A 26,511-nucleotide genomic window follows, 5' to 3' on the forward strand; every position below is an offset into this window, starting at 1 on the left:
CATGGAACCCAGGGCTTCAAAGGAACTATCCACTGGGCCACACCCCAACTGGCCTTTTTCCTTGGTCAAAACAAGGAACCCAACACTTTATGAAAAGTCTCCCAGCCACAGGGAGCTCGGGGAACAAGCTGGGAGCGCCCGCGGCCTGCTGCAGTGCCACCTTGCAACTCACGCCCCAAACAACCACTCGGCATGATTCACAGAGCCCACCTGCTGCCCAGAGAATCCGTGGCCAGCAGTGGGAGCAAGGGCCAGGCGTCTGGGCCTCCAGCTGTGGAGAAGGGCCGGCCTGGATTAGAGGTAGCCAAGGGTGGGGATGTCTGCAGGCAGCATGGGGAGGCCAGGAGAGACCCTGGAAGCCAGCAGTGGAGGGAAACGGGGAGGCCAGGGTTTGTGTTCTTGGCAGTACCCGGAGCAAACCCAGGGCTGCTCTCCACTGAGCCACGTCCCCAGCCCCTTTTATTTTTTGAGACAGGGTCTCCTTAAGTTGTCAAAGATGGCCTTGGACTTGCAGTCCTTCTGCTTCTGCCTCCCAAAAACCTAAATTGTAAGAGGGTTTGGGCAGAAACCAGCAACGCTGTTTGAATGAGGCACCAGCTCATGTCCTTTTTGGTGTCTGCAGAAAAAAAAAAAAAATCCAATACAGGACTAAAAAGTCTCCCAAGAAAAGGATGGTGCTCCGGCCCTCTGCAGCAGCACAGGGCCCGCGGCCCACAGAGAAGTGCGGCCTGTGCGCTCGTGCTCAGGAGCATGGAGGGGCTGCTCTGGGCCGCAGCTGCTTCAGAGGCCAGAGGGAGGCCTTGCAAGCAGCCCAGATGCGGCTTCCCTGGGTGAGTGGGCTGAGGTTACGCAGCCTTGAAGGCAGGACGGCTGGGCCTCGGGCCATGCAGGGACCACAGAGGAGGGCCCAACAGGAATGAAGGACAACACGGGAACTGGGACAGGACCTCATCCGCTTTGCTTGTAACCAACTGGGGCTGAGCAGCTGGTGGCCCTCGGGAGAGTGACGTGCCTGGGCACTGGCTTGTGATTCGCGGGGCGGGCACCGGTGACAGCCACCACATCTGTGGGGCCTGTTGCAAGTGCAGGGACACAGGCCTTATCTGCTGCATCTGCTGGGGTTTCAACCACACAGAGCGTGGAGACCAGCACTTCCTCTCTGCAGAGCTGTTTCAGCTCAGCCCCGGGGAGGGAGTGTGCTCCCTGGAGCCTAGAGAGGCCTCCATGGTGCGCTGGGCAGGAGGCAGGGCTGCCTCCTGCCCAGGCTGCATAACGAGGGGCAGAGCAGCCAGAGGGGGAGGCAAGGAAGTGGTCCCGCTGGAGGCCCTCGGCTCCCGGCCCCTGGCCCCCGGCTTTCCAGGTGAGATGCTGAGGTGGGGCCTGGGCACTGGGGCTTCCGCCCTGGAGGGCAGCGGCGGCCCTGATCCTCGCCGGCCTCCAGGGGAGAGACCAACATGGAGAAGACCCGCGCAGCAAGGAGGCGCAGTAGGCAGCGTTTGCTTTTCCTCTCCCTGTTTTGTTTTAAACTAAGTAAGCAGGTTCCTAGACGGTGACAGGAGCAGTGTCCCTCCCAGGCCAGGCAGCAACCCAGGGGACATGAGGACACAAATGTTCTCGGGGCAGGAGGGGCCAGAAGGCGGGCACAGATGGGGCAGGCAGGTGGCCAGACGCGGGAGCCTGGGCGGCCATCACACAGCGGTGCGCGTGGGTGTGCTGGGCTGGTTCAGCCGCAGGGTCCTGCACAGCCAGCCGGCGAAGTCCACCTCTTCAGCCTCTGAGCGCTTGATAAAGGCGTGGCCCTGCAAGGGAGAGGAGCTGAGGGCTGGGCACGGTGGCCGCAGACCCAGGGAGTGCCAATGGCCACCCAGGACCACATACTTGGTTTCAGAGGGGACCCAAGTGCAGAGAGTGGAAGTAATGCGGAAATGACACAGAAGTGACGCCTGCAGCTGGGGCAGGGTGGGAACACCAGCCCCACAGCCTGCGCTCCCTTCAGCATGCTGGACACGGGGGGAGGGGCTCTTCTCTGGGGTGGGTGTCCCTGGCCTCTATTGGACAACCCCCGAGACAGGACCACCCCACCAAGGACATCTGATCAGGAAAAGCCCCATCTGCCAAGGGAGCTCTCTGCACGGTTCCCAACTCAAAGAATGTCCAATAAGTCAGTCACTGGCCACAAAGCTCTAGAGCCCCGAAATGTGGCTCAGGGACGAGGGTGCACTGCTGAGGAGCTGGGCAGAAGGGGCTTCAGGGTCACCAGAGGGTGTCATTTGGGATACATGCCCCTGATTGAGTCAAGAGCACAATTGGACTGACACATCCAGTTGGCTGGCACAGGAATGGTGAGCAGGCTCCTACCTGTGCCCAGGCTGAGCCAGGGCCTCCCGTGTGCAGCAAGTGCTAACACCAAGCCTTGCCCCAGAGCCCTGGGTGACTTTTAAGGTGTTCAGACACCTGGTGCCCTGCTCCACTGCCCTGCACAGGTGTTGCTTCTGTCATGCACTTAAGATCTGGGTGGGTGCAGGGCCCTCTAGAGAAGCAGCCGGAGACGACCCCTTCCCACCCAGGCCTTGTGCTCCTACCACAGCCAAGGGTCTCAAAACTCAGCTGTCCCCACAACCAACTGATGGGGGCCATCCTGGAGGAGGCACTGAAGTGGGCCTCCTGGGCAGGGGGCAGCCAGTTGGCACAAGGGCATCCAAGAGTCCTGAGGTGAAGCACTGCAGGGCCAAGGAGGGCACAGCGAGGAAGCGGCAGGCTGTGCAGCCTGACCCATGGGGCCTACTGGCGCCACAGGCAAAGGGCACGGCTTGCGTTTTCAAAATGCCCTGCACTGACATCTCCACCGTGGACTTGGGAGACTGAGAATCAACGTCTGTGTCTCTAACGCAAAGATCTTTCTTGGGGCACATGAAGCAGCGGCTATCTAGGATGGACAGCAGCTCAGACCTGATGAGGCCTGCTGACTTGTTCTGGGGACATGCTGACCATGGGCGGCGGATGCGGCTGGGAGGGCTCGTGTCGGGCCTGCCTGCCCAGGAGAACATGTTGGCTGGGCCCCAGGTGGCTGTTTCCCTCTTCCCACCTGCTGGGGAGGCAAGCTCTGGCCAATAGCCGGGTGCAGCAAGAAGTGTGAGCTTCAAGGACACCTGCAGTCACCTCCAGGGTGCAGAAACCTTGGCCTGCTTGGGGGAGTTTGGCCAGGGCGGAGCATCTGAGCACACCAAGAGCACATCCTGAGCCTCAGGGGGACACCGCCCAGAGCGACAGAGCACCCAGGTACTGAGTGAGACTCACTCAGGGTGTATGACAAAGGCAGTCACCTCGCCAGGCCACAGGAGCTGGGAGCTGCTCAGGACTAAGGGGCTGGCCCATAGCCACCCAGTGCCCAGGAACCCTGGCACCATCCTTCTGGAGAAACACCCTCTGCTCTCCCAGCCCTGCGCCCAGCCAGCTTGGACTCCTCCTGCTCGCTCACAGCAGGGCCCCACGTGCACCCTCTCCACACCCAGCCCAGGGTCCGAGGGCACCACTCACCATGAGCATCTTCAGATCTGCTCGTTCTGCAGGGTTCTTAATGAGGCTGGGGACAGGCACAAGACAGGGCAGTCAGTTGGTGGCTCGGGGGCCAGTGTTTTGGACTGTGGTGAGGCTGCCTGTGTCACCCCAGCCCATGAGGAGACCTGTGCAGGAGCCTGGGACTCTGGTTCAGTGCTGCCCAGCCACCTGGCTCCTGCCCAGACAGACACGGGGCTCCAGCACTGGGGGCTCCATCACTGCCTCCGGTCTCCAGAGCAAGACGCCCCCGGGAGAGAGTAGGATAAGGGCCTGAGGGGAGGCAAGGGGAAAGGGGCGGGAACCCCTCCTGCCTGGGCACAGCTGGCAGCAGCCATAGATGTGTACCTTTCTACCACATCCCCAGCTCTGGTTATTATTGGAGACGGGGTTTGCTAAGTTACCGAGCTTGGACTTGAACTGGCCACCCTCTTCCCTCAACCTCCTCAGCCCCTACAGGTAGATCTCTAATAAAAAAACGCCAAGCTCGGAGGCCCAGGGTCAAAATGGAAGTTTTTCCTTTAAAAAAACAGAACAGCCTGAGGACAGCAGCTCAAAGCAGCTCAGGGCTACAGGGTGGTTCTCAGACACAAAGGGCCACCAGGGCACATCTGACGGGTAACCTCCACAGGAGGCTGCCTCCAGGGCACCAGGTGCTACATGAGGCCCCAGCACCGACACTACTGGTTCCTTGATGGGCAGGAGAATCCAAGTAGGAGAGCCCAGGAGAGACCTGACTCCTCCCTCCCGCCAGTGGACAGCAGGTGGCAGCTGCGGATAGACCAAGGGCCCAATCCAGGTTCATACACAATTTTGGGGGCAAGCGGGGAGGGCAGGTGGGAGCCACACCCCAGAAAGGGCCTCTGGCTCTCCTGAGGGTTTTAAGTGCCTGCCAAATCCTGCCACCGACTGCTCAGGATTCTCTAGGGACAGGCAGGTCATCAGTGGGACCGAGAGCAGGAAGAGCTCGAGTGAGCCGATGGGGGTCAGGGCCCCTCCTGCCCCGCTGGGCACGGCCATGCCAGTCCTCACCATTTATGCACGAACTCCTGGAAGTGTGGGCTGAACACGCCACTGGGTAGCTTGGGAGGTGGCTGTGGGGAGACAGAGGGCAGGTTAGCACATGTGGCCTTGGGCCCCCCACCTGACCTCTCCTGGCCCTTGCTGCAAGCAGAGAACAGCCTCCCCTCTTCCCACTGCACAACGCACTGACTGGGCACGACGGGGCAGAGCAGGGCAGGCTTATCATCCCGTGGACCACGCCATCCCTCCAGGATCCAAGCCTAGGCTGCTGCCTCCCTGGTCAGCACTGCACGGGCCAGCTGCTGCCCAGGTTTGTGCGCAAGCACTGTGGGGAGTCTGAGGGTCTAGCCCTGAGAACGACCCCAGATAGGGGGGCTCCTTGATGCTCAGGGTGTTTGACGTGCTCACAGCACCCGGGGATCCCTGCCAATGGCAGGGAAAGCCACGTCACCAGGCCCACCACATCACATCCTGTCATTTCACCACCTAACCAAGGGACAAGCCTAATCCTGCAGCAGACTGGCTCTAGTGGACCCGAGGACCTGGTCAACAGGGTAGTTCCGGGGTCCAGGCTGTGTCCCTCCTGATTACCAGCCCTGAGGTCACTGGCTCATCTGCGCAGGACACAGCCACACTATCTGCTTTTGGGGCATCTGGGAGGAGCCACCAAAGACCCAGAAAGAGCAGGAAGGGAAAAAATGGCCCACTCCCCAGAGCCCTGCTGCAGAGTCAGCCCATCCCTCTGGAGCCGAGCATCCTCCCCAGACCAGGGTGGCAGGGAAGGGGATTAAAGCCCTTGACTCCACGATGCTCTAACTAGGACTAGGACATGCTGGGGGACAGCGCCTGAGGCGCAGCCTGGCTCTGGGCCCAGCACAGGCAGACTGGGGCATCTCTGGATACAGGGAGGGGTTGCAACGGGGATTCTGGATTTGTCTTCCTTAAGGAAACAAGACCCCCTGGGGAAGGGGAGAACCTGTGCGGTCCGAGAGGAGAGGTGGCAGTGGCTTGCACACCAGACAACTGTCCACAAAAAGGAGCGGCCCCCTTGCTCGGGCAGCACATGGGCAGAGTCCCTAGGAAGAACCAGCACTGGAGGCCTCCTCACGCACCTCATTCACAATGTAGTCCAGCAGCTCGAAGATGGCCATGGCTGGCCGGCTGTCCATCCCGTGACCTACACAGTGGGGGACAGAAGTGGGTGAGACTGGCAGATGACTGCCCCTGTGCAGGTGAAGGTCTGGGGGCGCTGGGCACACTGGGCGCCATCACAGCCACTGGCTTATGGCAGCAGCAAAACTCTGGGGAGGTGGCAGTGGCGAGGGCCTGGCCTCTGGCTCCTGAGCTTGCTCCTTGGGAAGAGACTGCTCTCCTGAGCCCCCCATGAACTCAAACAAAAAAGCCACAACAAACACGAGCGCTTTGGAAGAGCCACGCTTGGCTGTGCCTTGGGAGGTGCCACAGCCACGGCCCTGCTCCTGAGCTGCAGGCTGGGCGGGGGAGGGGGCCCACAGTAAGGACAGCAGCATGACCTTGCACAGAGCCACTGGTGGTGACAGAGGCAGGCTCCAGATGCCACTTGGAACAGGAAGCTGGCAGGGGGTGGCTGACCCCTGTCCGAGACCCAGCTGGCCAGGTCTGGGCTCAGCAGCTGGACTTTCGCCTCCTGCCTGTTCTGAAATGGGCGCGGAGGCCAGGGCATGGGCTGGGGGAGGTGCTGGCAGGCAGGTGGCTGCCATCTGAGTGGGGCTGGGAGGGGCAGGGCCAGGCCTGAGGACAAAGACCTGGGAACTCTCCCCTGGAATGAGACCAAGACACCCATGTGGTCTGTCTGCAGCAGCACACAGAGTAGGAACGGGGCTTGTGGGTGATGCTGTCACCTCCCCACATGCCCAGCCATGGGGTGGCTAAACCCAGAACAGCCCACCCTCAGAATGGAATATTATTGAGCCCTCAAAATGAGTATGGAGGTACCTGAGGACCTCGTGCTCATTGAGAACCAGACACAGAAGACACAGTGTGTGACCCAGTGACAGGACATGGATCTATGGGTGCAGGGGCTGGGGACAGGATGGGGGTTGCTCCTGGGGACAGGGCTTCCTGTTCAGGTGATGGAATGCCGTGGAACTAAAGGCGGCAGGACACTGAGGTGCTGAAGCCCTGATGGGCACCTGCCCGAGGCGAGGCAGGGTGTGGAGGTCCTGCTTCAGCAGAGCGGCTGCACTACTGCAGGCCCTCAGGGCTCACCCCAACTTGGGAAAGACAGAACCCCAGGGGTCCAGAAACTGCTCTGGGGCTCTGCTGCCTGTCCGGGACCCTCCCCTATACTCTCCCCCAGAGTGAGCGAGGCGTCCTCAGGAAGGGTTCCCCGCACCCTCCAGGGCCCTGGTGGTCAAATCCAGTAGTCCTAAGGATGTTCCAGAGTCAAGGTCTTGGGTTTAGAGCTCCGGGATGGCCCGGCCCTAAGTAGTAGGTGCCCAGGGGCAATTCCTGCCACTCAAGTGCACAGTTGACGTTTCCCTGATAAAATGCTGGAGAACCCATCCAACGACCTGGCCAGCTGCTAGCAACAGCTGCGACACCCCGGGCACACCAGGTCTGGGGCGCTTGCTGTTTCCAGCTCGTCCCCAGAAACCCCAGCACCATGAGAGGACTGCTGACTAGCGGGACAATCCAGGGGGACAGGTGGTGCTGAGGGAGCCAGAGAGCGGCAGCTGCCATCCCGGACACAGCAGTGCCTGCATGGGTCACACTACCCGCCGGGAGTTTCAGACTCAGGCCATACCGCTGATGGGGCGCCCAGGGGGTCTCGGCCGGGGTGAGGTGCTGTGGGGCTCTCCTTCTGCACCGTTGCCCACGGGCCTGCCGAAGATGGCCTCCAGCTCCTTGGCATCGGGTGGGGGGATGGGGTACCTCCCGATGGACAGCTCCACCAAGGACAGGCCCATGCTCCAGATGTCCGACTGCACCGAATAGTGTGTGCCTTGCAATCGCTCTGGCTGCCAGAGAGACGGGAGGGAGGAGTGCGCAGAGGGCCAGCACCTGCAGTCCAGGGACCGCTGCGACCCAGCCCGCTTCCCCAGCCAGGGACCAGAGCAGTGGGAGGATGCAGAGCCACATCCCTCCATGCCCACAGGGTGTTCACGAGGCCTGGGGACTGAGGCCCTGGACGCCCACAGCACTGGGAGCTTCTGCAGAGGCTGATCCCCCACTCTGTGCAGGGCGAGACTGGCTTCTCAGATCCCAGGCCCCCTGCAGGTTCCGGGGCACCCAGGTATCTCTGAAGGCACCAAGAAAGTCTGATCTCAGTTCAGAAAGTAGCAAGTGCTCTGGGCTGGATGGTAGCCGACCCAGGCAGGACACGGGCAGGTCTCCAGGAGGAAGAGCTGCTTGGGAAAGGGAGGGCGACAGGACTCGGCCGCAGAGGAAAGCCAGACGTGGAAAACAGACTAGGGGGACCCGTGGGCTCCCTGTGGGTCTGGGTGGGACAGGGGAGGCCTGGAAGGACTTACAGACATGTAGGACCGTGTTCCCACGAAGGAGTTGGCCATGGAATCGATGAGCTGCCCGCTCACCCCGAAGTCGCACAGCTTGATCTCCCCTCTGGAGTTGACCAGGATGTTGGAGGGTTTCACATCTGAGGACAGGGCCAGCCAGGAATGAGGGGCCATTGGGCACTGCGGTAGCCCGCCAGGCTCTGGGGACGGCACGAGCCTCCTTACCTCGGTGCATGATCTGATGCTTTTCTCGAAGGTATGCCAGGCCCCGGAGAACCTGCAAGGGCCGTGGACTGGGTGAGCAGGACAGGGGCAGCAGGGGCTGCCCTGGCCCCAGCCACATCTAAGTAGCCAGTGTCTGGAATAGGCCATGGCGACCCTGTCTAGGTGGTGTTGACCTTCTCAGGTTTAGAGCCAATAGAGGCCAACAGGGAGGCTGGCCTCCAGTGGTAGGGGGCGTGTGCAAACTGTCTGGTTCCCACACAGCCTGTGAGGGGCATGTTGGTCCCCCCTCCACTTGAAAGAGGAGGGGCTGGCGCACAGAGGCAGAGGCAGCCTGGGTCCTAGCACCAGGCTCAGCCCTGCCAGCCCCACGGCATCTCCCGGGTGCTCAGGCTCGGGGGTGTGCTAAGGAACAGGTTAAGGTTCCAGCAGAACTGAACAGATTACGGGTGCACTGGGCTGTTTTGCCAAGGGGCGCCTGGATGGCAGATTCCTCAGGGGGAAGTGGTCGACGATGGTGCCGACAATGGCTGTTTCTGGAACGCTGAGCGCCAGGCCCCAGCATCCCATCAGCCCTCCACCCAAGTGGGCAGGTGCACCTCCAGTCATTTTGTGGGCTCAGACGCAGGCTCTGGGAGCAACGTTCTGTGGAGTCACAGAGCGGCAGGATCTAAATCCCCAGGTTCTGCCAATTGTGGGGCTGGGGCTGGGGCCGGGACGCCTGCCCCGTCCCTCAGCTGCCCAGCGCATTTTTGGACAGTGAGGGGAGAATGGGGTCAGAGGTTTATGTCTGCCCCAGGCTCCCCCTTCAACCACCCTGACCAACGCGACCTGAGACCCCAGCCAGTGGTGTCTGCCTGCCATAAGATGGAGGGAAGATGGTGGCCATTCTGCTCATAGTTGTTCAACTGAGACCTTGGCTAGGCCTGAGATGTAGGGGTAGGGACAAGGACAATGACAGAAAATCTTAAAAGCTAGAAAGGACCTGCCACCTTCACCCAGCGGATGGGGATCCAAGGACCCTCAGAAACTTGCTCAGAAGTCCCACAGCCAGTGGAGACAGAATTGGCAACTCTCTGCAGGGCCCCACAAGCACCCCCACGGCTCTGAGCAGCTCCTGGACCCTGGCCATGAGGAAGGGGCTGGCACAGGAAAGAGTGCCTCAGCTGGGAGGGATGCGCTGGGGTCCGTGGTGAGACTCACCGCAATGCTGACCTTCCCCAAGATCTCCTCGGGGATCCTCTTGGCCTCCTTCAACACCTGGTCCAGGGAGCCCCCGTCCTGCGTGAGAAACAGCTCTCAAGAGCCAGCCGGGCAGTGAGGGCTCCTTCTACTGCAGGAAGGCACCAGGCCAGGGCCAAGCACGGCCGTCCAGCGAAGGGCAGGGACTCCTTCAGCTGTGGCCTTAGAGGCTGCAGGGCCACATCTACAGCAGGAAGTGAGGAGGAGTATCCCAGGGCACTGGTGTGTGCCCCACGCCACTTTCCTGAGGTCACCATGGTAGGCGCTCTACTCTGGTTTCCACCAAAACCCTGACTGGGACAGAGATAGTCCCTAGGAGCTCACAAGGCTGTCTGTGCAGCCTGGGCGGTCGTTGGGAGTGGAACTTGAGCAGCTACCACATTGGCACATGCAAGCCACAAACCAGCTTTTGGGGCCCCTGTCCTAGCCAGCACGCCCGCCAGGTGTGGTGTCACAGGCAGGAAAAAGGAGGAAGGGCAGGCTGGCTGGGGGTCCACAGCCCACCCTGGCATTCCCATAGAAACCCAAGTGCTTCCGTTGCCAGCACCTGTGCAGGCTGCTCCCTGGCCTCCCTCTAGGGCAAGGTGAGGAAGGGCAGCTAATGCCTGTGGGCCCTGGCCCGCAGGAGAGGTGCTCGGAAGGCCAGCTAGGGGACAGGGACATCTGAACTCCTCCTCTATTCTCCCGTCACCCATTCGTCATTGTGCCATGCACCCTGCAAAAGACCTGCAGATAACCAACACTGGTTAGTCTCCCATGGTGTCTGGGTCGGGCCCCAAGTCCAATGGACAGACGAGGAAACAGAGATTATGTGTCCTTCACAAGGTGCCCAGGAACAAAACTGGAGACCCAGGGGCTGCCCCAGGTGCCTGGGGAGGGAGAGGAGTCTGGGCCATGCTACCAGGCCAGCCCTGGGCACCAGGTGGTGACAGAACCCTGCCAGGAGTCTACTCTGGGTTGGACACAGAGGAAACTGAAACAGGAAGTCTGGGGGCAGAGTTCTTGCCAACCTGTTTTGCAGGACCCCAAAGACGGCTTGGTCACCAGGACATGCTTCCCTTCATTTGAGGGCAAGAGGAGAAGCAGCAGCCTCAGGAGTGCTGGGGCCCCTGCTCTGCCCCACTGTGCTGTAGAACACTACAAAACCCTATGTGCTCTGAAGCTTCCAGGACCCACAGGTGACGATTATCGAGGAGCTCTGGGCAAAGGTGCTGGTCATGTGGGTAGAAGGACAGGTGTGGCCCCCGCCTGGAGAGCTAGGACCAGGTGCGCCAGTGAGCAGGACGACCAGGCAAGTGGCGCAAGAGGGAGTACACATGTTCTTCTTGCCCCATTCCCGCCTCCCCCCTTTGGTCCTGAGGATTTAGAGCCACCACTGAGCTGCATCCCCAGCCCTTTTTTAAAATCTTATTTTGAGACAAGGTCTCATTTAACTTGCTAAAGCTGGCCTCAAACTTGTGACCCTCTTGCCTCAGCCTCTGGGAGCAGCTGGGGCCATGGGCATGACCACTGTGCCTTGCTCTTGTTTGTATCAACTGACTTTAACAAAACTAGAAAAGCAAAAACAGATAATAAAGCTGGGGCTGTGGCTCAGTGGCAGAGCGCTTCCCTAGCACGCATGATGCACTGGGCTGGATTCCAGCACCACATGAACATGAATAAATAAAATAAAGGTATTGCGTCCATCTACAACTTAAAAAAAAAAAATCCCTAGTAACAGCTCTTTTCATCTTTAATATTTTGAGACAGGGTCTCACAAGGTGCTGAGGCTGCCTGTGAACCTGCCATTCTCCTGCCTCAGCTCCTGAGCAGCTGGGATGACAGGTGTGGCCAGTGCCACCTCTTTTCATTCCAACTCCTCAGAGCTACAATAAATATGTGCAGGACGAAGAAACAGAGAGTGTTTTCTGGGAGGAGCCGGGGGGCCAGTGGGTCCAACAGGAATCTCCAGGAATCTCCCCAGTGCACACAAAACCCCTCCATCTGCAGGGCAGAGAGGGGTGGTGGCTGCCTGCACATTTCCCACTGAGGATATTGGGGCCAATCAAATTGTAGTGGGTGTCCTGGGCACTGCAGGTGCTAAGCAGCATCCTGGCCTCACCCACTCCATGCCAGGAGAACCCCGGTCACAACCAAAAGGTCCCCAGAAATGGTCCACAGCCGGGGGCAGGGGGGGCAGGGGAAAAGGCAGGATCAGCGCCAGGGAGCCCCAGCCTGCAGCTGGGGAGTGCACAGCCTGCCAGCATAAGTGGCCTGCCTGAGGCACGGGACAGGATGTGGTAGGGAAAACATGGCGCCCAGGTCTCTGTGACACCGATCTCACTCTGCATGACTAGACACTTTTTTTGCATGTGTGTTTTAAATGTTCCTGAAAACGTGTTGCTATTGAGCAAGTAATACATGAATACATTTTCTTATTAGAAAATTCAGATGTAATGCTAGGTGTGGTGCTGCATGTCTATAATCCCGGATTTGAGAGGCCAAGGTAACAGGATCACAGGCTCAAGGCCAGCCTATCTCAAAATAAGACTTTTTAAAAAGGGGCTGGAATGAAGCTTAGTGGTGGAGCACCCCGGGTTAGTCCCAAGTACAAAAAAAAAAAAAAAAAAAAGGCAGGCAGTGATCACCCTCTAAGCCCCAGCAGTTCCACCTTCTGGCCCCAAAGTGTGACATACTCTTCTGGATCTTTCTTTTCTTTTTCTTTCTTAATTTATCTTTTATTTGGACATAACAGTTTTATTTTATTTATTTTTATGTGGTGCGGAGAATCGAACCCAGGACCTGAACATGCTAGGCAAGCGCTCTACGCTGAGCCCAGCCCCAGCCCTCTTCTGGATCTTTCCATGCATTCATGCACACACCAACACGTAATGGGAAATAGAGTTGAAACAAACAGGCTCCCTCTGGCGTGTCCTTACAGCCCCACACACGTGGACTGCACTCGTGCGGCTTCATTCCCCATCATGGAGCCGCGCGGTGCCTCCAGATCCAGGGCTGTAGGCTCCTCACTGCTGCGCCTAGGAGCGCCTGGTCACAGAGTTGACCAGACCCCAAGAATGCTGGGGTACCTCTGTGTGGTCAGCACACTACGGCCGCCCTCTGTGGCCCCGGGCCCCACTGCTCACTGGGTTCTGTGTGAGCTTTTCAATAGGTTCAGGCTGCAGAGAAGCAGCCAGCCCCGCTGATCCCAGGACCAACAGGAGCGGCGGGTGAGCTGGGCCATGTGCACCAGAGCTGTGTGGCTCACAGCTCGCCACAGTGTGGAGCTGGGGTGTCTCCTGAAGGCCCAGGTTTAGGGCTCCATCCCCAGCTTGGCACTGTTGGGAGGTGCTGGAGCTTTTACAAGGTGGATCTGCTGGGAAGTTAGGCCACTGCGTGCGGCCTGAAGGGGACACAGGGACTCAGTCCCTCCTCTTTCCATCTCTTGCTTCTCCACCAGTGGTCTCCCCTGCCAGGCACTCCCACCGTGGCCTGCTATCAGCACAGGCCCAAAGCTATAGCGAGCCAGAGTTCCAGCCCGAGTTCCACAACAGAAAGCTCACATGGCGACAGTGGTCACCTTACAGTCACTAACTGCATGTCAGCACGTTAATCACTCGTTACATAAAACACATCATGGTCACAATGACGTGACCACATAACTAGGAGTCTTTTCTTGAAAGCCAGACTCCACCAGACTGCAAACAAGCCGTCTGCACATGTCTGCTGGGAGAGAGGCTGAGACCTCCCTTTAGATCAGGACACTCCAACAGCCCAGGGACGCTACTGTGGCCTGGGTGTGGTGTGGTCCTCCAAGCCCTGCGTGGAAACGCAGCCCCCCCATACAAGCACTGCCTGAGCCCTTTCAGGGTCACAGGCTCCACCTTCATGAGGAGAGATGGATGCTTCTCTGGGTATGTGGCAGGGGTAGACTCCCCTGGGGGTGGGTGGCTTCTAGGACAGTGGCTATTAGAAAGCAAGCAGCCCTTTGTGCCTCCTAGCACACCTGCTCGGCTTCACCTCCCCCAGCTATGACTGTGCATGTGCAGACGCGGGCTGTGCTCTCAGACTTCTCCACCTTTAGAACTATGACCCAATAAACCTCTTTCCTGTATAAACTACCCACCATGGCACTCTGTTATAGCAACTGAAAACACACTAAGCCAGGTACTAACCAGGCAGACTGTCATGCAACTGTAAGCACTGAGAAATGAAGAGGATGAAGAACAGGACCATGCTGCAGGGCAAGGAGGGTGCTGCCCTCTGCTCAGTGCTCACACAGCACTGGGTGCTGTCCAGGACGAGCTTGTTAATGCTTACCCAGCAGGGACCCCTCCCTCCTCTGACTGCCCACAGAGAGCTGCCAGTCTTGTCCAAAGTTTTGTGTGTGAGAGAGTGCATGTCCCAGACCAGTGTGCTCAGCCACGGCAGCCCCAGGACCCCCACAGAGGCTCACTTCCACTTCAAATCTACACTCTAGACTATGGTGGTGGCTCAGTGGTAGAGCGCTCGCCTAGTATGTACAAGGCACTGGGTTCCATCCTCGGCACCATATAAAAATGAATAAATAAAAGTATAAAAAAAGATCTATACTCTAGTGACTCGGGAAGCTGAGGCAAGAGGATCGTGAGTTCAAAGCCTAGTTGGGGCCTCATCAACTAAGCGAGGCCCTAAGGAACTGAGACCCTGACTTTAAATAAAATTCAAAAGGGCCAGGGATGTGTCTCAGTGGTTAAGGGTCCCTGGATTCAATCCCTGGTACCAAAAAAAAAAAAAAAAGAAAGAAAATCCACATCCTTTGCCCCGCCTCTTTCTGGTGCCAGGGACTGAACCCAGGGGTGCTCTACCACTGAGATACAGTCCCAGCCCTTTAAATTTTCTTTTTAAGGTAGGGATCTCCAGAAGTTGCTAAGTGTCTTGTAAAATTGCCGGGAGTGGCCTTGAACTTGAAATCCTCAGCCTCCAAGTCTCTGGATTATAGGCGTGTGCACTGTGCCCTGCCTTTCATCTGAGGTGTGGGTGTGTCGGCCACCCCAGGCTGCCGCACGTGTGCTGAACACTCCATCTCCTACTTCAGTGAGTCTGCCTGCGGTGGAAGCAAAGGGCAGGTCCTCAAAACAGAGGAGGGCCCGTGGCTCCCTCCTGAGCAGGGGCTGCCTGGTGCCTGGCTACAGGGCTGGCTGCACTGGGACCACGTGCTAAGCACCCATCAGAGTGGGCAATAGGAGATGAAGCACATTCCTTCCCAGAGGGTAAGCAGGGAGCCTCTGGAACCACACCCCAGCTAGGGAAGAAGGGGAGGAGGCAGGTCCCGCCCAAGGGGCGCTTTCTCCTCCCTCTGCCCTCTGGCCTTCCTGCACCTGGGCTTTGCAAGACAGACTCGCTCCTCCCAGGTGGGGAAGGGGCTCCCACATGAGTGGATTTGCTTGGACCCCATAGCTGAGTGGGACTCTTGCTCAAATTCATTTCCTGCCTTAGTTACAATACTGTTGCAGGGGATGGTGTGCTCGCAAGGCTCAGCCAAGGGGACATCAGACAACCAGTGCACCCTAGTTCTGCACGGGGAGCCCTGTGGCAGGCAGTCTGGCACCTGCAGCCAGGATGGGGGCCACTCCCCAGGCTCTGCAGTTCTCACCACTTCTGCTTTTGATCCCACCCATTTCTGAGTTTCCACACCACAGTATTCGAACAAGGGGCCACAGTGAGCCCAACCATGGTGGTTCAGGTGCCTAGCCCCAGCAGGACTGGGACCCTGGCTCTGACTGGGTTGTGGGCAGGAGCGCCCTTTCCAGCAGCAGCTCGGTTCTCCATGCTCCCCTGAGCCCAGCCACTGCACTGTGGATCTTGCCCCGTGGTGCTCACTGGCACGCTGCACACAGCTGTACTCTAGATGGGGCAGCTCACAGGGGCAACTTGTGTGTCCCCCACAGGACCAGACAACGACCACACAGGTCCAGCACACTGGAAACACGGTACCCCAGGCAGAGACAGGGGATTCTCTCTAGGCTGACCAGGGATGACTTCCCCACCCTCCATGGAAATAGAGCTGAGAAGAGGGTGCCACTGAGAAACAGGACACACACAAGTAGGCCCCGGGGACACCCAAGGAACCCTCTGAAGCTGCTGAGCTGCTGCCTGAGAGGACAGGGGCTCTCAGGCCCCGGCAGGGAGTCACCCTCCTCCCTGTGGTTCCTGGCCGGGTGCTCACCATGTGCTCCATGCAGATGCTGATCTCCCCATCGCTGTAGAAGGCGCCGTAGAAGCCCACGATGTACGGGGAGTTGCACTCGTGCAGGACCTGAAGCTCGCGGATGATCTGGTTCCGGATGGCTGGCTTGATCTCCAGGTGGATCAGCTGCAAAGAGTTGACGGCGGGTTACCTAGGGGTGTCCAGAAATGCGGGGGGCGGGGGACTGGTCCCTTGGCCCTGGAGTGCACCACAGCATTCAGAACCAACCGAGGACCCTGCAACCCCACTCTGAGGAGTCTGCCCAAGAGGAGAAGCAATTGCCCACACACAGCTGGGACCAGAATGTGCACCGCAGTCTTCACAGCAGCCAGAGGGGGAACTGCCCCCGGGTCCACTGAAACAAACCACAGCTGCAGTACAGATGGACCTCAGGGACTCATGCTCACTAAGAACCAGACACACAGGGCCAGAGTGGGTAACCCAGTGACAGGCAGGTCTAGGATAGGCAAGTCTAGAAACAGGATGTGAACTCATGGGGGCAGGGCTGGGGCGTGTTGGCTTAACCGTACAGGATTTCTTTGTGGGGTTGTGAGAATGTTCTTGAATTAAATGCAGTGAGAGCTAAACAACTCTGTGAGTATGCTGTGTTCCAGCCAACTGTATACTTTAAATGGGTGAGTTGTATGGTGCCTGAATTACTTCACAACCAAGCTGTTTTTACAATGAACATGCAGAAAAACAACTATGGATATCCTGGAGAGACGGTTAATCCTGGGGAGGAGGGTTTACATGGGTACGGGGCTGGGAGGGGAGGCGTGATTGCTCATGGGAACAGGTACCTTTTTAAAGCAATAAAGACATTCTCAAATTGACTGTAGTCATAAATGTGTAATGCGCAATGTATTAAAAAAGAAGTCATTAAATTATATATATATTTTTAAAAAGGTGCCACTATACAGTCTGTGAATTACCCCTCTATCAAGCTGTTAAAAAAAAGGACTTGACAGAGCAAACACTTTCCACTTGGGGAAAGTAGGAGCTGTTAAAAGAAGCCCCCTCAACCCCCCCCCCGGGCCCCTGGGACTCCAACCCAGCAACAAGTCCAAGAGGGGGTGGTCATTGCACCTGTCCCCTCAGACAGGGGTGGGCACATTTTGAGTCCCTTCTTCTTTCAGGCTGGGACACGACACCGAGGCCTGGGGAGTCTACCATTCCCTCCGCTGAAGCTCCTGTCGAGAAGCGGAAACTGTCGACAATATTTCCAAAGGCAGGAAGATTGGGATCTTCCCAAGAGATGCGGAAGACAACGTAAGATGCCAGGAGACCCCAACTACCTACCCCTAGGGAGCTCTCGCCCACAGTCCAGGTAGGAACTGCAATCAGAGTCAGCGTCCTGGCCACTCAGAACCTCAGACCTGGGAGACAGTCGGAGATGAGTCCTCTCATCTGCTAAGGCGAGACCAGGTGTGCACGTCTGAGAACAGCCGCTATCAGCTCCGCGCACACTCGCGGAGTCACTGTGGATGCCAGCAATCAGAAGAAAGACCAAGCGGCCCCGCTCGGGGAGCACGAGATGCCAGGCTGGAAATGTGGTCAGGAGGCCTGGTGCGCGGTCAATGCAGTGCTCAGGGAATGGCAGCAAGGTGACACTGGGCTGGGGCCCAAAGGAAATTGAGTTTAGGAGCCACCACAAGGAAGAGCTGGGGAACAGCTGCCTGTGGGAGGGCACCCAGGCAGGAAGAAGCACAAGATGCTGGGTCCAGGGGCAGACAGAGGCTGACAGTGTCCCCAACCCAGGGAGTGTATAGGGCACGCTCCCTGTGACCTTGAGGACCAGAGCTATGACCCAGGTCTTTCCCCAAAGCTAATGCCCACGCTGCCCCTCTGCTGCTGCTTTTTCAGCTCTGGCTTTGGGTCTCCGGGACGCAGCATTTTCACCCTGCCCTTCACAGGAGGCCACTGGATTACCCCAGAATTCAAGGATGCTCGTTACTCTGGAAGGATGCGGCAGTGAGCAGATGACCAGTGTCTGCTCACACTTATGAGGGTGACAAACAAGCAAGATTGTAAAAACCCAGAGGGTTGCTTTACTGGGCCTTCCAGATTGGGCCTGGATGCTTTCCTGGCATATTGCACTGGCTGAGAATCAAACAGACCAGGGGACACTGGCTGCAGAGTGGGCTCGCCAGCCCCAAGGCTGCCCTGCGCCTTTGGGGGTCTGCACTGGGAGACCTGTTGGGGCGCTGGCTCCCGTTCAATCTGTGCCCTTCAGCTGCAGTGCCGCACGTAGATGGGAAGGTTCTGGGCTCCCATTTACTACCTGGCACGAGAGGGACACACAGAAGAGTCCTTGACTGGCCTGAGAGCCCTTGCTCCCTTGTACTTGTACTTGGAAAAGCACACTGTCCTCACATTAGTGCTGTGGGGAAGGTAGGCCCCAGATTGCCAAGGCTGCTTTGATTTTTTAAAAAATATTTATTTCTTTGTTGTAGTTAGACACAACAGCTTTATTCTATCTGTCTATCTATCTATCTATCTATCTATGTGATGCTGAGGATCAAACCCAGGGCCTCACACATACTAGGTGAGCGCTCTACTGCTGAGCCATAACCCCAGGTCTGCTCTGATATTGAAAAGTCTGCCAGCAGAAAGGAAACAGAAATAGCAAATCCTCAGCTGTGGATTTCAGGGGTGCAGGGAGGTGCTTTAGAAGCAAGAAGAAAGAGCTGGGTGTGGTGGCACACACCTATAATTCCAGCAATTTAGGAGGCCCTGAGCAACTTAGTAAGACCTGTCTCAACATAAAAAGTAAAAAGGGCTGTGAGATGTGGCTCAGTGGTAAAGTGTGCCCCTAGGTTCAATTCCCAATTCAATTAATAAATAACCAATTAAAAACTATATATGTGAAGAAAGAACGAGCCTCAGAGCTAAATTCCCACAGAGACCAGGAAAGGCACAAGGATGTGGAGGCCCACACTCAGGAAGGGGCAGTGACTGCAGGATGACAGGCTTCCAGAAGAGCGGGCTCTCCCCATGGGAACACACACGCTGGAGAAGCAGAAGTCTGTCCACACAGAGTCCCTAGTTAGGAGCTCCTATCTCCAAGTGGTCATGCCTTGGTCTCAACTCCTTTCACCTCCCCGGTACTCCAGAGAGGCTGTGTTGCAGCACCAGAGCCAGTATGAGCAGGTGAGCAGGTACTGTCACACGAGGGTGGACAGAATCCCACAAGAGGGGGCGATGCTCAACTTTATGTGTCCCCTGGCCTGGGAACCCATATTTTGGTCAAACACCAGTCTTGACATGATTGGTAAGGTCTTTTTCAGATGTGGGGAGCAGATAAACTTGTAGGTTCTTAGGTAAACCAGGTGACCCTCTGAGACGGTGGGCCACATTCAATCAGCTGAAGGTCTCAGGAGGGAACACTGAGGTGTCCTGGTAAGAGGGAAGTTGGCCTCAGCCAGCCTTCACACTCCAACTGGAACCTCTGCTCTCCCCTGGCCTCCAGGGTGCTGGTCTGCTTTGCACATCTCAGACTAAAATGCCCACAACCATGTTAAACAAGTCCTTAAAACAAAACCCCTCTCAGGCTAGGGTGTGGCCCAGCAGTGGAGTGCAGTGCTTATCTAGCATGTGCAAGGACTTGGGTCCCCTCCCTTGCATCTCAAAAATAAAGTAAATTTCTACATATATACATGTGCATGCACACACTATTAATTCTGTTTCTCTGAACCCTCTGACCAATACACTAATATTCCCGAAAACACTGCTTGCCACACTTCTGGACCCAGCCGCGCACAAACCAGAAAGCTTCCAGGAAACTGATTTCTTTCTCTTATTTTTTGGCGCTGGGGCTGGAACCCAGGCTCTGGCACATGCTAGACAAATGCTCTACCACTGAGCCACTCTCCTAACCCCAGAGCCTGAACTTAAAACCTCCCTGAAGGCAGAGGTCAGCCAACCTGGGAGGGTCCCAGGCAGCAGTAGCATTGCTGAATTCCAACTACAAGTGGGCTTCCTTGCACTCAGGGTCCCTGGAGGGGGCAGCTGGACAGCAAAGGTCCCACTACCTCTCCAACCTGTCTCATTTCCTGGGGTTCTTTTTTTTTTTTAAAAAAGACTTTTATTTTATTTTTTTTAATATTTTATTTTTTTAGTTATCGGTGGACACAACATCTTTGTATGTGGTGCTGAGGATCGAACCCGGGCCGCACGCATGCCAGGCGAGCGCGCTACCGCTGAGCCACATCCCCAGCCCATTTCCTGGGGTTCTATTCCCACTCTGCCACCTGCTCACCTTTCTGGCCATGATGAGGCCCGATGGCCTGTGCTGGACCTTGGTGACCACCCCGCCATTGCCAGCTCCCAGCTCTGAGATCCTTTCAAAGTCGTCGTCCTTGAGCTCACCAACCTTGGCCTTCTGAGTCAGGAAGGCCTCTAACCGCTTCTTTTGCTGCTCGTCTAGCTCCAGCTCCTCCAGCTTCTTCTGCAGGTCCACCAGGTTTGCCCTGTGGAGTTCAAGGGCACAGATCAGCAGGGGGCATGTTGAAAGGTGGCAAGATGACTCCATCTAGCCATGATCACAAGCAGCCACGTGCCAGGCCAGAGGAAATCAAAGGGACAAGGGCCTAATGCCAGATCTCAGGGATCACCATCTAGCAGCAATGAGACATGTGTGCACCCCCACCACAAATGCATGATTGGAACTGAAGGCCAGACCCATACTTGCAAATTTCAGGAAAACTTGGGGACAAGCTGCAGCTCAAGGGACCCAGGAGGTCTCCAGACCACAACAGAAAATGAAGGAACTGGGGGTCAGGACACCGGTCTTTGCCAGGAACAAAGGACTAGCACCAAGGGGTGGAAAGCAGAGGCTGCATCAGCCACCCCAGCTCTTCTTTATTTTAAGACAGCCTCACTAAGGTGCCCAGGCTGACCTTGAACTGATCACCTCCAGTCTCCTGATGGGATGACAGGTATGAATCACTGTACCCAGTCCCTGTATTATTTTAATTTTCAAGAATTAAAGACCAGCACTTGAGGAGAAGGGGGAGGGGTGCAGACAACCCCAGGGCATGCTGTGCAACCAGCACTCCTCCGTTACTGCAGACCTCCTGTGTCGCATGGACACTTGTGGCTCCTGAACTCAGTGCTCCTGTACCAACTGTCTACTGTACTTTACTGGGCACAAGCAATTTTCAAAGGAAATTTTGACGAGCTATTTTTAGGAACGCCTTGACTTTCAACCTGATCCTGGAGTAAAACAATGCTTCCTGTAACAGGTAGATACTTTAGTCCAACACTGTCCAACAGAGCAGGAGGAAGTCGCGTTCGCAATTTAAAAATTTCCTAGGGCAGAGAGTATAGCTCAGTGGTAGAGTGCTGGCCTAGTATGTGCACAGCTCTGGGTTCCATCCCCAGCACTGCAAAAAAACAAAAATAAAAATGTTTAGGATATGTGTTTTAACTGGGAAACAGGTGAAACTGCTTTTAGTACGATATTTAACCCACCAAAAGCATCACTTTCAATGTGTAATCAACATATGAACATTACTGAGTATTTACTTCTTTTGCATTAAGTTTGAAATCTAGAAGGTGCACCTCACACTTACAGCTCTCCTGGACAACTTGAATGTGTCACTGCCAGGGCTGGCTGCAGCCAAGGGGAACTGGATCAGACGGGGCAGCTCTAAGTGAAGGTCTCTACAGGAGACTGGCCATATCCAGCAGTGCACAGCCACCCACTCAAGAATGTATTAAGTCAAGGTCCACAGCCCTGGAGGGGGTTCCAGCAGCAGACAAGGGGAGACTGGATGCTCTATCAGAACCTTCTATCCTGAAGTCCCATAATTATTTACCTATAACTTTTTATTTATTTTTAAAAAATTTTTTGTAGTTATAGATGGAAAGTATGCCTTTATTTTATTTATTTTTATATGGCGCTGAGGATCGAACCCAGTGCCTCACACATGCTAGGCAAGTGCTCTGCCACTGAGCTATAGCCCCAGCCCCTACCTATAACTTTTTAAAAAACACTTTTGTAGTACTAGATATTGCATCAAGAGCGTTCTACTCAGCAATTTTTTTATTTTATTTCATATAAGATCTTGATAAATTGCTGTGGCTGGCCTCAAACTTACAATCCTCCTGCCTCAGCCTCCTAAGGCACTAGAATTATAGGCATGTGCCACCATGCCCAGTTTCTGTCTCTAAGAAGCATGAGCCAAGGACACACAGATCAGAATACAGGTGACCTGCTGGCTTGGTGATGATGCCTGAGCTGGTACTGCAAAGGCCTACAGGAAGGCAGGGCAGGCACTCTTCCTAGGGCCATAGATACTTCACTTTATTCTCATCAAAACCAGGTAGGTGGGCTAGGTGCAGTGGCACACACCTATAATCCCAATGACTTGGGAGGCTGAGGCAGGAGGATGACAATCTTGAGGCCAGCCTAGGCAACTTAGCGAGACCTTGTCTCAAAATTAAAAAGTAAAAAGGCTGAGGATATAGATAAACCACCACTTGGTTGGTTCAATCCCCAGTACCACTAAAAACAAAAGAATCAGGAGCCAGATGCAGTGGAACACGCCTGTAACCCCAGCGGCTCAAGAGGCTGAGGCAGGAGGACTGCTAGTTCAAAGCCAGCCTCAGCAATGGCAAGGTGCAAAGCAACTCAGTGTGATCCTGTCTCGAAATAAAATACAAAATAGGGCTAGGGATGTGGCTTAGGGGTTGAGTGCCCCTGAGTCCAATCCGCAATAGCTGCACCCCCCCAAAAAAAAAAGAAGAATCAGGAGGAAGGGCTCATGGAGTGCCAGGCCAGAGGAACAGGCTCCAGTGGGTAAATACATAAGGTCACAACATCACGCAAGGAGCCCCAAAGCCTGAACCAGGAGCCTAAGCACAAACTTATTGGGCACCTGTTGAACAATGACCCGAAGACGAAACATCAAGATACTGACTCATTGCAGAGAGAGAGCAAGGAGAGAACACCAACCAATGAGCATGCTTACTCGCTGTGGCTGAAGAGGCAGCTCTGGGCCAGACTTCTGAAGGCCTGGGACATCTATGATGCACCCTGAAGCCACTCAGTAGTCTACCTTAAATGTAATGGGAACTCAATTGGAGTATGTGTGTATGTAAGTACAAGACGTGTCTGGAACCCGAGGCCGGCGTCCTCCACTGGGGAATCAATCCCTCAAAAGATGAACTCCAGAAAACGTGGAAGAAAATACGCAGGAAGATAAGGATAAGGGGTGGATTTTTAAATGTCCTCATGCCTGGCTGTGGCAGTGTTAGCTAACACACATGTGCATGGAATCCCCACCTCTGTCCAGGCTGAGTGGCAAGACCAGGAAACACAACATACACTTGTCCCCTCCGTCCTCATGGGGACACCCTGCCCATCGTAGAGAACAGGAATGAAGAGGTCACTGTGGCACGACCTTCCAAGTGTGTGCCCCCAACACATCAAGCCCGTCTCCTTTGCTGTAGAGTAGATGAAGTACCCCCATCACCCCTGAAAGCATCCCTGCCATCCCCTTCCCCTGGTTTCTCTGCAGCCCTGAAAACCTGTCACCCTCCAGGGCCTAAGGCCTTCTTACCTCCCCACCCGGCCTCCAGAGGCTGTCCTAATCTGTTTGCTTCAGAACCTGCTTTCTGGGGTCTCATCCCTGCCTCTGAATTCCCCCCATTCTTGGCTCCCCTGCCTCTTTTCTTCCTGGGGGTATCCTAAGCACTCTCCCCAGCTTCAGGGGCCTCCCCCACCCCAACTAGCAGGACCTTCTCATTATGTTCTTGGTCTCAGGACCCTTCCCCAATCCCTGAGACCCCCCACATCCAGACTTCTGAGGGACCATCTTTTACTGTGACTTCACCCCTTGGGTCGTCCCACTACCTTTCCCCACAGGGACCTCAGGACCCCTTACCTGGTCCTGTCACTCGGGCAACCCCATCACCCTGATTGTCCTCGAGAAACCTCTCAGCCCAGTTCACTGCGACCCCCTTCTGTTCTCAGGGAATGCTTTCATCCTCATTTTATTATCTAGGGACCACCTAGATAACAGATGGTCCTACTTTTTGGTACTCAGGGGTCTCTCACCCTGTCTCTTCCCATAAGGGCCACCCCTTGCCATAAGCTCAGTAATTCATCAGGGACCCCCACCCCATCCCCTCCTCCCAGGAACCCCCACCTCCTGCTCTCTTCACAGGAATCCCACCCAGCACTCTCCTCTGGGACCCCCTCCCTGGCCTCTCCAGCAGAGGACCCCCCCATCTCTCCTCCCTGAGACCCCCTCCCTGGCCTGTCCAGCAGGGGACCCCCTCCCTGCAAACCCCACCACCACCCCTCCTCCCGGGGACCCCCGCGTCGTGCTCTCCTCCCGGGGACCCCCTCCCTGACCTTTCCAGCAGGGGACTCCCTCTCCCTGACCTCTGCTCCCGGGGACCCCACCCCCGCCTGTCCCCGCGTCGCCGGCCGAACCCCGCCACTCACTCGGAGGCGCCCTCGCTGGTGGGGGACGGGCCCTCGGCGATGGCGGGGTTGATGGTGAGGGCCGGCAGCACCGGCTTCCTCCGGGCCAGCATCGGGGCTCCGCGGGCCGGCGGCGGCGCCTCAGCCGGGGCCCATAGGGGGCGGGCCGCGAGCGGGCGGCGCCGACGCGAGTCGGGGGCTGCGGCCGCGACCTAGGCCGGCGCCGGGCGGTAGGGCCGGGGGCGCGGTGGACCCGGGCAAGGGGCGACTAGGGTGATGGGGCTGAGGCGAGGGGCCCGCCGCCACCGAGGTCCCGGCGAGGCTGACGCTGCAGCGGGACCCGGGAGGCCGAGGGAGGGGAGGGGAAGGCCACGAGCTCGCGCGCCGGCCTCTCGCGAGAGCGAGCGCCGCGGGCCCCGCCCCCGGCCGCGGCGCGTGCGCAGCAGCTCGAGCCCGCCTCGCAGGGGAAAGGGGCGGGGACCGACTGGCGGTTTTCCGGAGCGTGCGCACTCCTACGGCTCTGGCGCGCGTGCTCCTGGGGCGTGGGGCGTGGGGCGGGGGGCGGAAGGGACGCGGCGTCGGGTGTTGAGCGCCGGCAGCTGGAGGACGTCCGGGTCTGGGGCCGAGTGAGACAGCAATCCTGAGGCTAGTGGGCGACCTGTCCAGCTTCGGTGGACTTTTGTCACCAAGTGTGTACACACACCACAGCATTCTTTCATGAGATGACGGTGGCTTTAGAATATCTAAAAAGTCACAAAATCGTGGGGAATTGCCGTGTGCATGTTGAGACATTTAAATTGCAAAATACGTGCAACATGGAGTTCTGTTTTAACCTTCTTAAAAGAGGTTCACGCAGTTCAGGTCCCCCATCTGTCGCCAGAGCTTTCTCATCTTGTCAGACTGAAGCTCTGTCCCCCGCCGACTCCCCTCCCCTCCCATCCTCTGGCACCCACCGAATGCGCCCTGTCTCTGGAGCTGAGGACTCTCGGGACACTTGTGAGTGGGTCCTGCAGCACGTGTCCTTTGGTGTCTGGCTTAGTAGCATGATGGCCTCAAGGGCCAGCCGCGTCGTAGCAGGGCTTCCTTCCTTCTGGGGGATGCTACTCTTCCTTGGTGTGGATGATACATTTATCTTGGGTGGACACTCGAGTGGTCTCCATGTCTTTGGCTGTTTAAGTCACAACTGCTGTGAACTTGCACAGATCTCTCTGAGCCCCTGCTTGCACTTCTTTGGGTACAGACTTAGAAATGGGACTGCCAAATTGGAGGGTGGCTCTGTATGATTTCTTTTTTTTTTTTTTTTCTTTGCAGGGTTGAGGATGGAAACCGGAGCCTTGCACATGCTGAGCCCATCCTCAGCCCTGTTGACTTTTCTAAGGACCATCTTCCTGTTTCCATGAACTTGTAACTTTGTGAGACGAAGTGAGCACCAAAAGAGAAAAAGGAAAGAGCACATGGCACACAATAAAGGCCAGTCACTTAAAATACCTCTTGTCGCACCTCTGAGCATCCATGCGCAGGTCACAGAAGGCGCACTCTGGGAATCGCGGGAGAAGACATGAGGAAAGAAGGATTTGGCGAATGCCTTCCTCCAAGGTCCAGCTCAGTTTCTTGTGGCTCCCCGGCTCAGCCCTGCCCATCTTCAGTCCAGCAGCCCTGTAGTTATTCTTTTATCAGTTTGTGGTGCCCTTTATGGACGCAGTACTGTGCTGGACAGCAGAGACAGAGTGTTAAAAAAAAAGTGCCCAGCAGGAGACTCTGGAGGCTGAGGCAGGAGGATCTCAAGTTTGAGGCCAGCCTTAGCAACCTAGTGATGTCCTAAGCAACTTAGTGAGACACTGTCTCAAAATGAGAATCAAAAACGTAGAGAAAGTAGCCCTTTTTGTACAAACACCCCTGGTTCAATCTCTAGTACAAAAGAAAACAACAACAACAAAAAAAACTAACATGGATTGAGGATTAGCTCAGTAGTGGGGCCTTGCCTACTTGCCTAGCATGTGCCACGCCCTGAGTTCCATTCCTACCATGGCCAGAAAAAGAAAAAGCAAAGAAGAAAAAAAGATACACCAGACACCCACAAATAAACACCCTTGGTCCCCCGCCCCCCAGGTGAGAGCTGTCCAGCCTCCTCTGAAGCCGGGCCTTCCCAGCTCTCTTCCTGTCTGCCTCCCGTTCCGCCCTCTTGGTTTACTCTACCTCTGGCTCTGTGTGGTCTTTTTTATTGAGCTGTAACTTACATCCAGTAAGCGCACCATCCTGAATGTCCCCCCCACCGAGCCTTTACAGCTGTGTCCACCCAGGAAACCATTCATCTTGCTGCTAATTCTCCC

The 26,511-nt window shown here is 56.5% G+C and overlaps 1 protein-coding gene across 2 annotated transcripts; it reads right to left on the minus strand.

Moving 5' to 3' along the window:
• Positions 1-1,495: 1,495 nt before the first annotated feature.
• Positions 1,496-24,603, minus strand: MAP2K2 (mitogen-activated protein kinase kinase 2). Of its 2 annotated transcripts, XM_081286343.1 has the most exons (11): positions 24,203-24,603; positions 20,006-20,216; positions 15,727-15,873; positions 9,501-9,578; positions 8,301-8,352; positions 8,091-8,215; positions 7,364-7,577; positions 5,691-5,755; positions 4,588-4,649; positions 3,538-3,583; positions 1,496-1,799 (listed from the first exon to the last, which is right to left on the minus strand). In XM_081286343.1, exons 1-11 carry the CDS (start codon positions 24,292-24,294, stop codon positions 1,689-1,691), a joined length of 1,203 nt encoding a protein of 400 aa, XP_081142469.1. In that variant the 5' UTR covers positions 24,295-24,603; the 3' UTR covers positions 1,496-1,688. The 2 variants fall into 2 exon arrangements, with proteins under 2 accessions (XP_081142469.1, XP_081142470.1); XM_081286344.1 differs by lacking the exons at positions 1,496-1,799; positions 3,538-3,583 and adding an exon at positions 3,657-3,733.
• Between the last annotated feature and the right edge of the window lie 1,908 nt (positions 24,604-26,511).

The sequence above is a fragment of the Spermophilus citellus genome, assembly GCF_964194105.1.
Source record: "Spermophilus citellus genome assembly, chromosome: 3".
Classification (NCBI taxonomy): Eukaryota; Metazoa; Chordata; class Mammalia; order Rodentia; family Sciuridae; genus Spermophilus; species Spermophilus citellus.

Excerpts from the sequence above, each read along its gene's own strand:
- MAP2K2 (XM_081286343.1), bottom strand. The coding sequence starts at position 24,294 with ATGCTGGCCCGGAGGAAGCCGGTGCTGCCGGCCCTCACCATCAACCCC. Across the intron at positions 7,578-8,090 it reads GAACACGGTCCTACATGTCT|CCAGAGCGATTGCAAGGCAC; the intron begins GTAAGTCCTTCC and ends TCTCTCTGGCAG. Across the intron at positions 1,800-3,537 it reads CAGATCTGAAGATGCTCATG|GGCCACGCCTTTATCAAGCG; the intron begins GTGAGTGGTGCC and ends TCTCCCTTGCAG.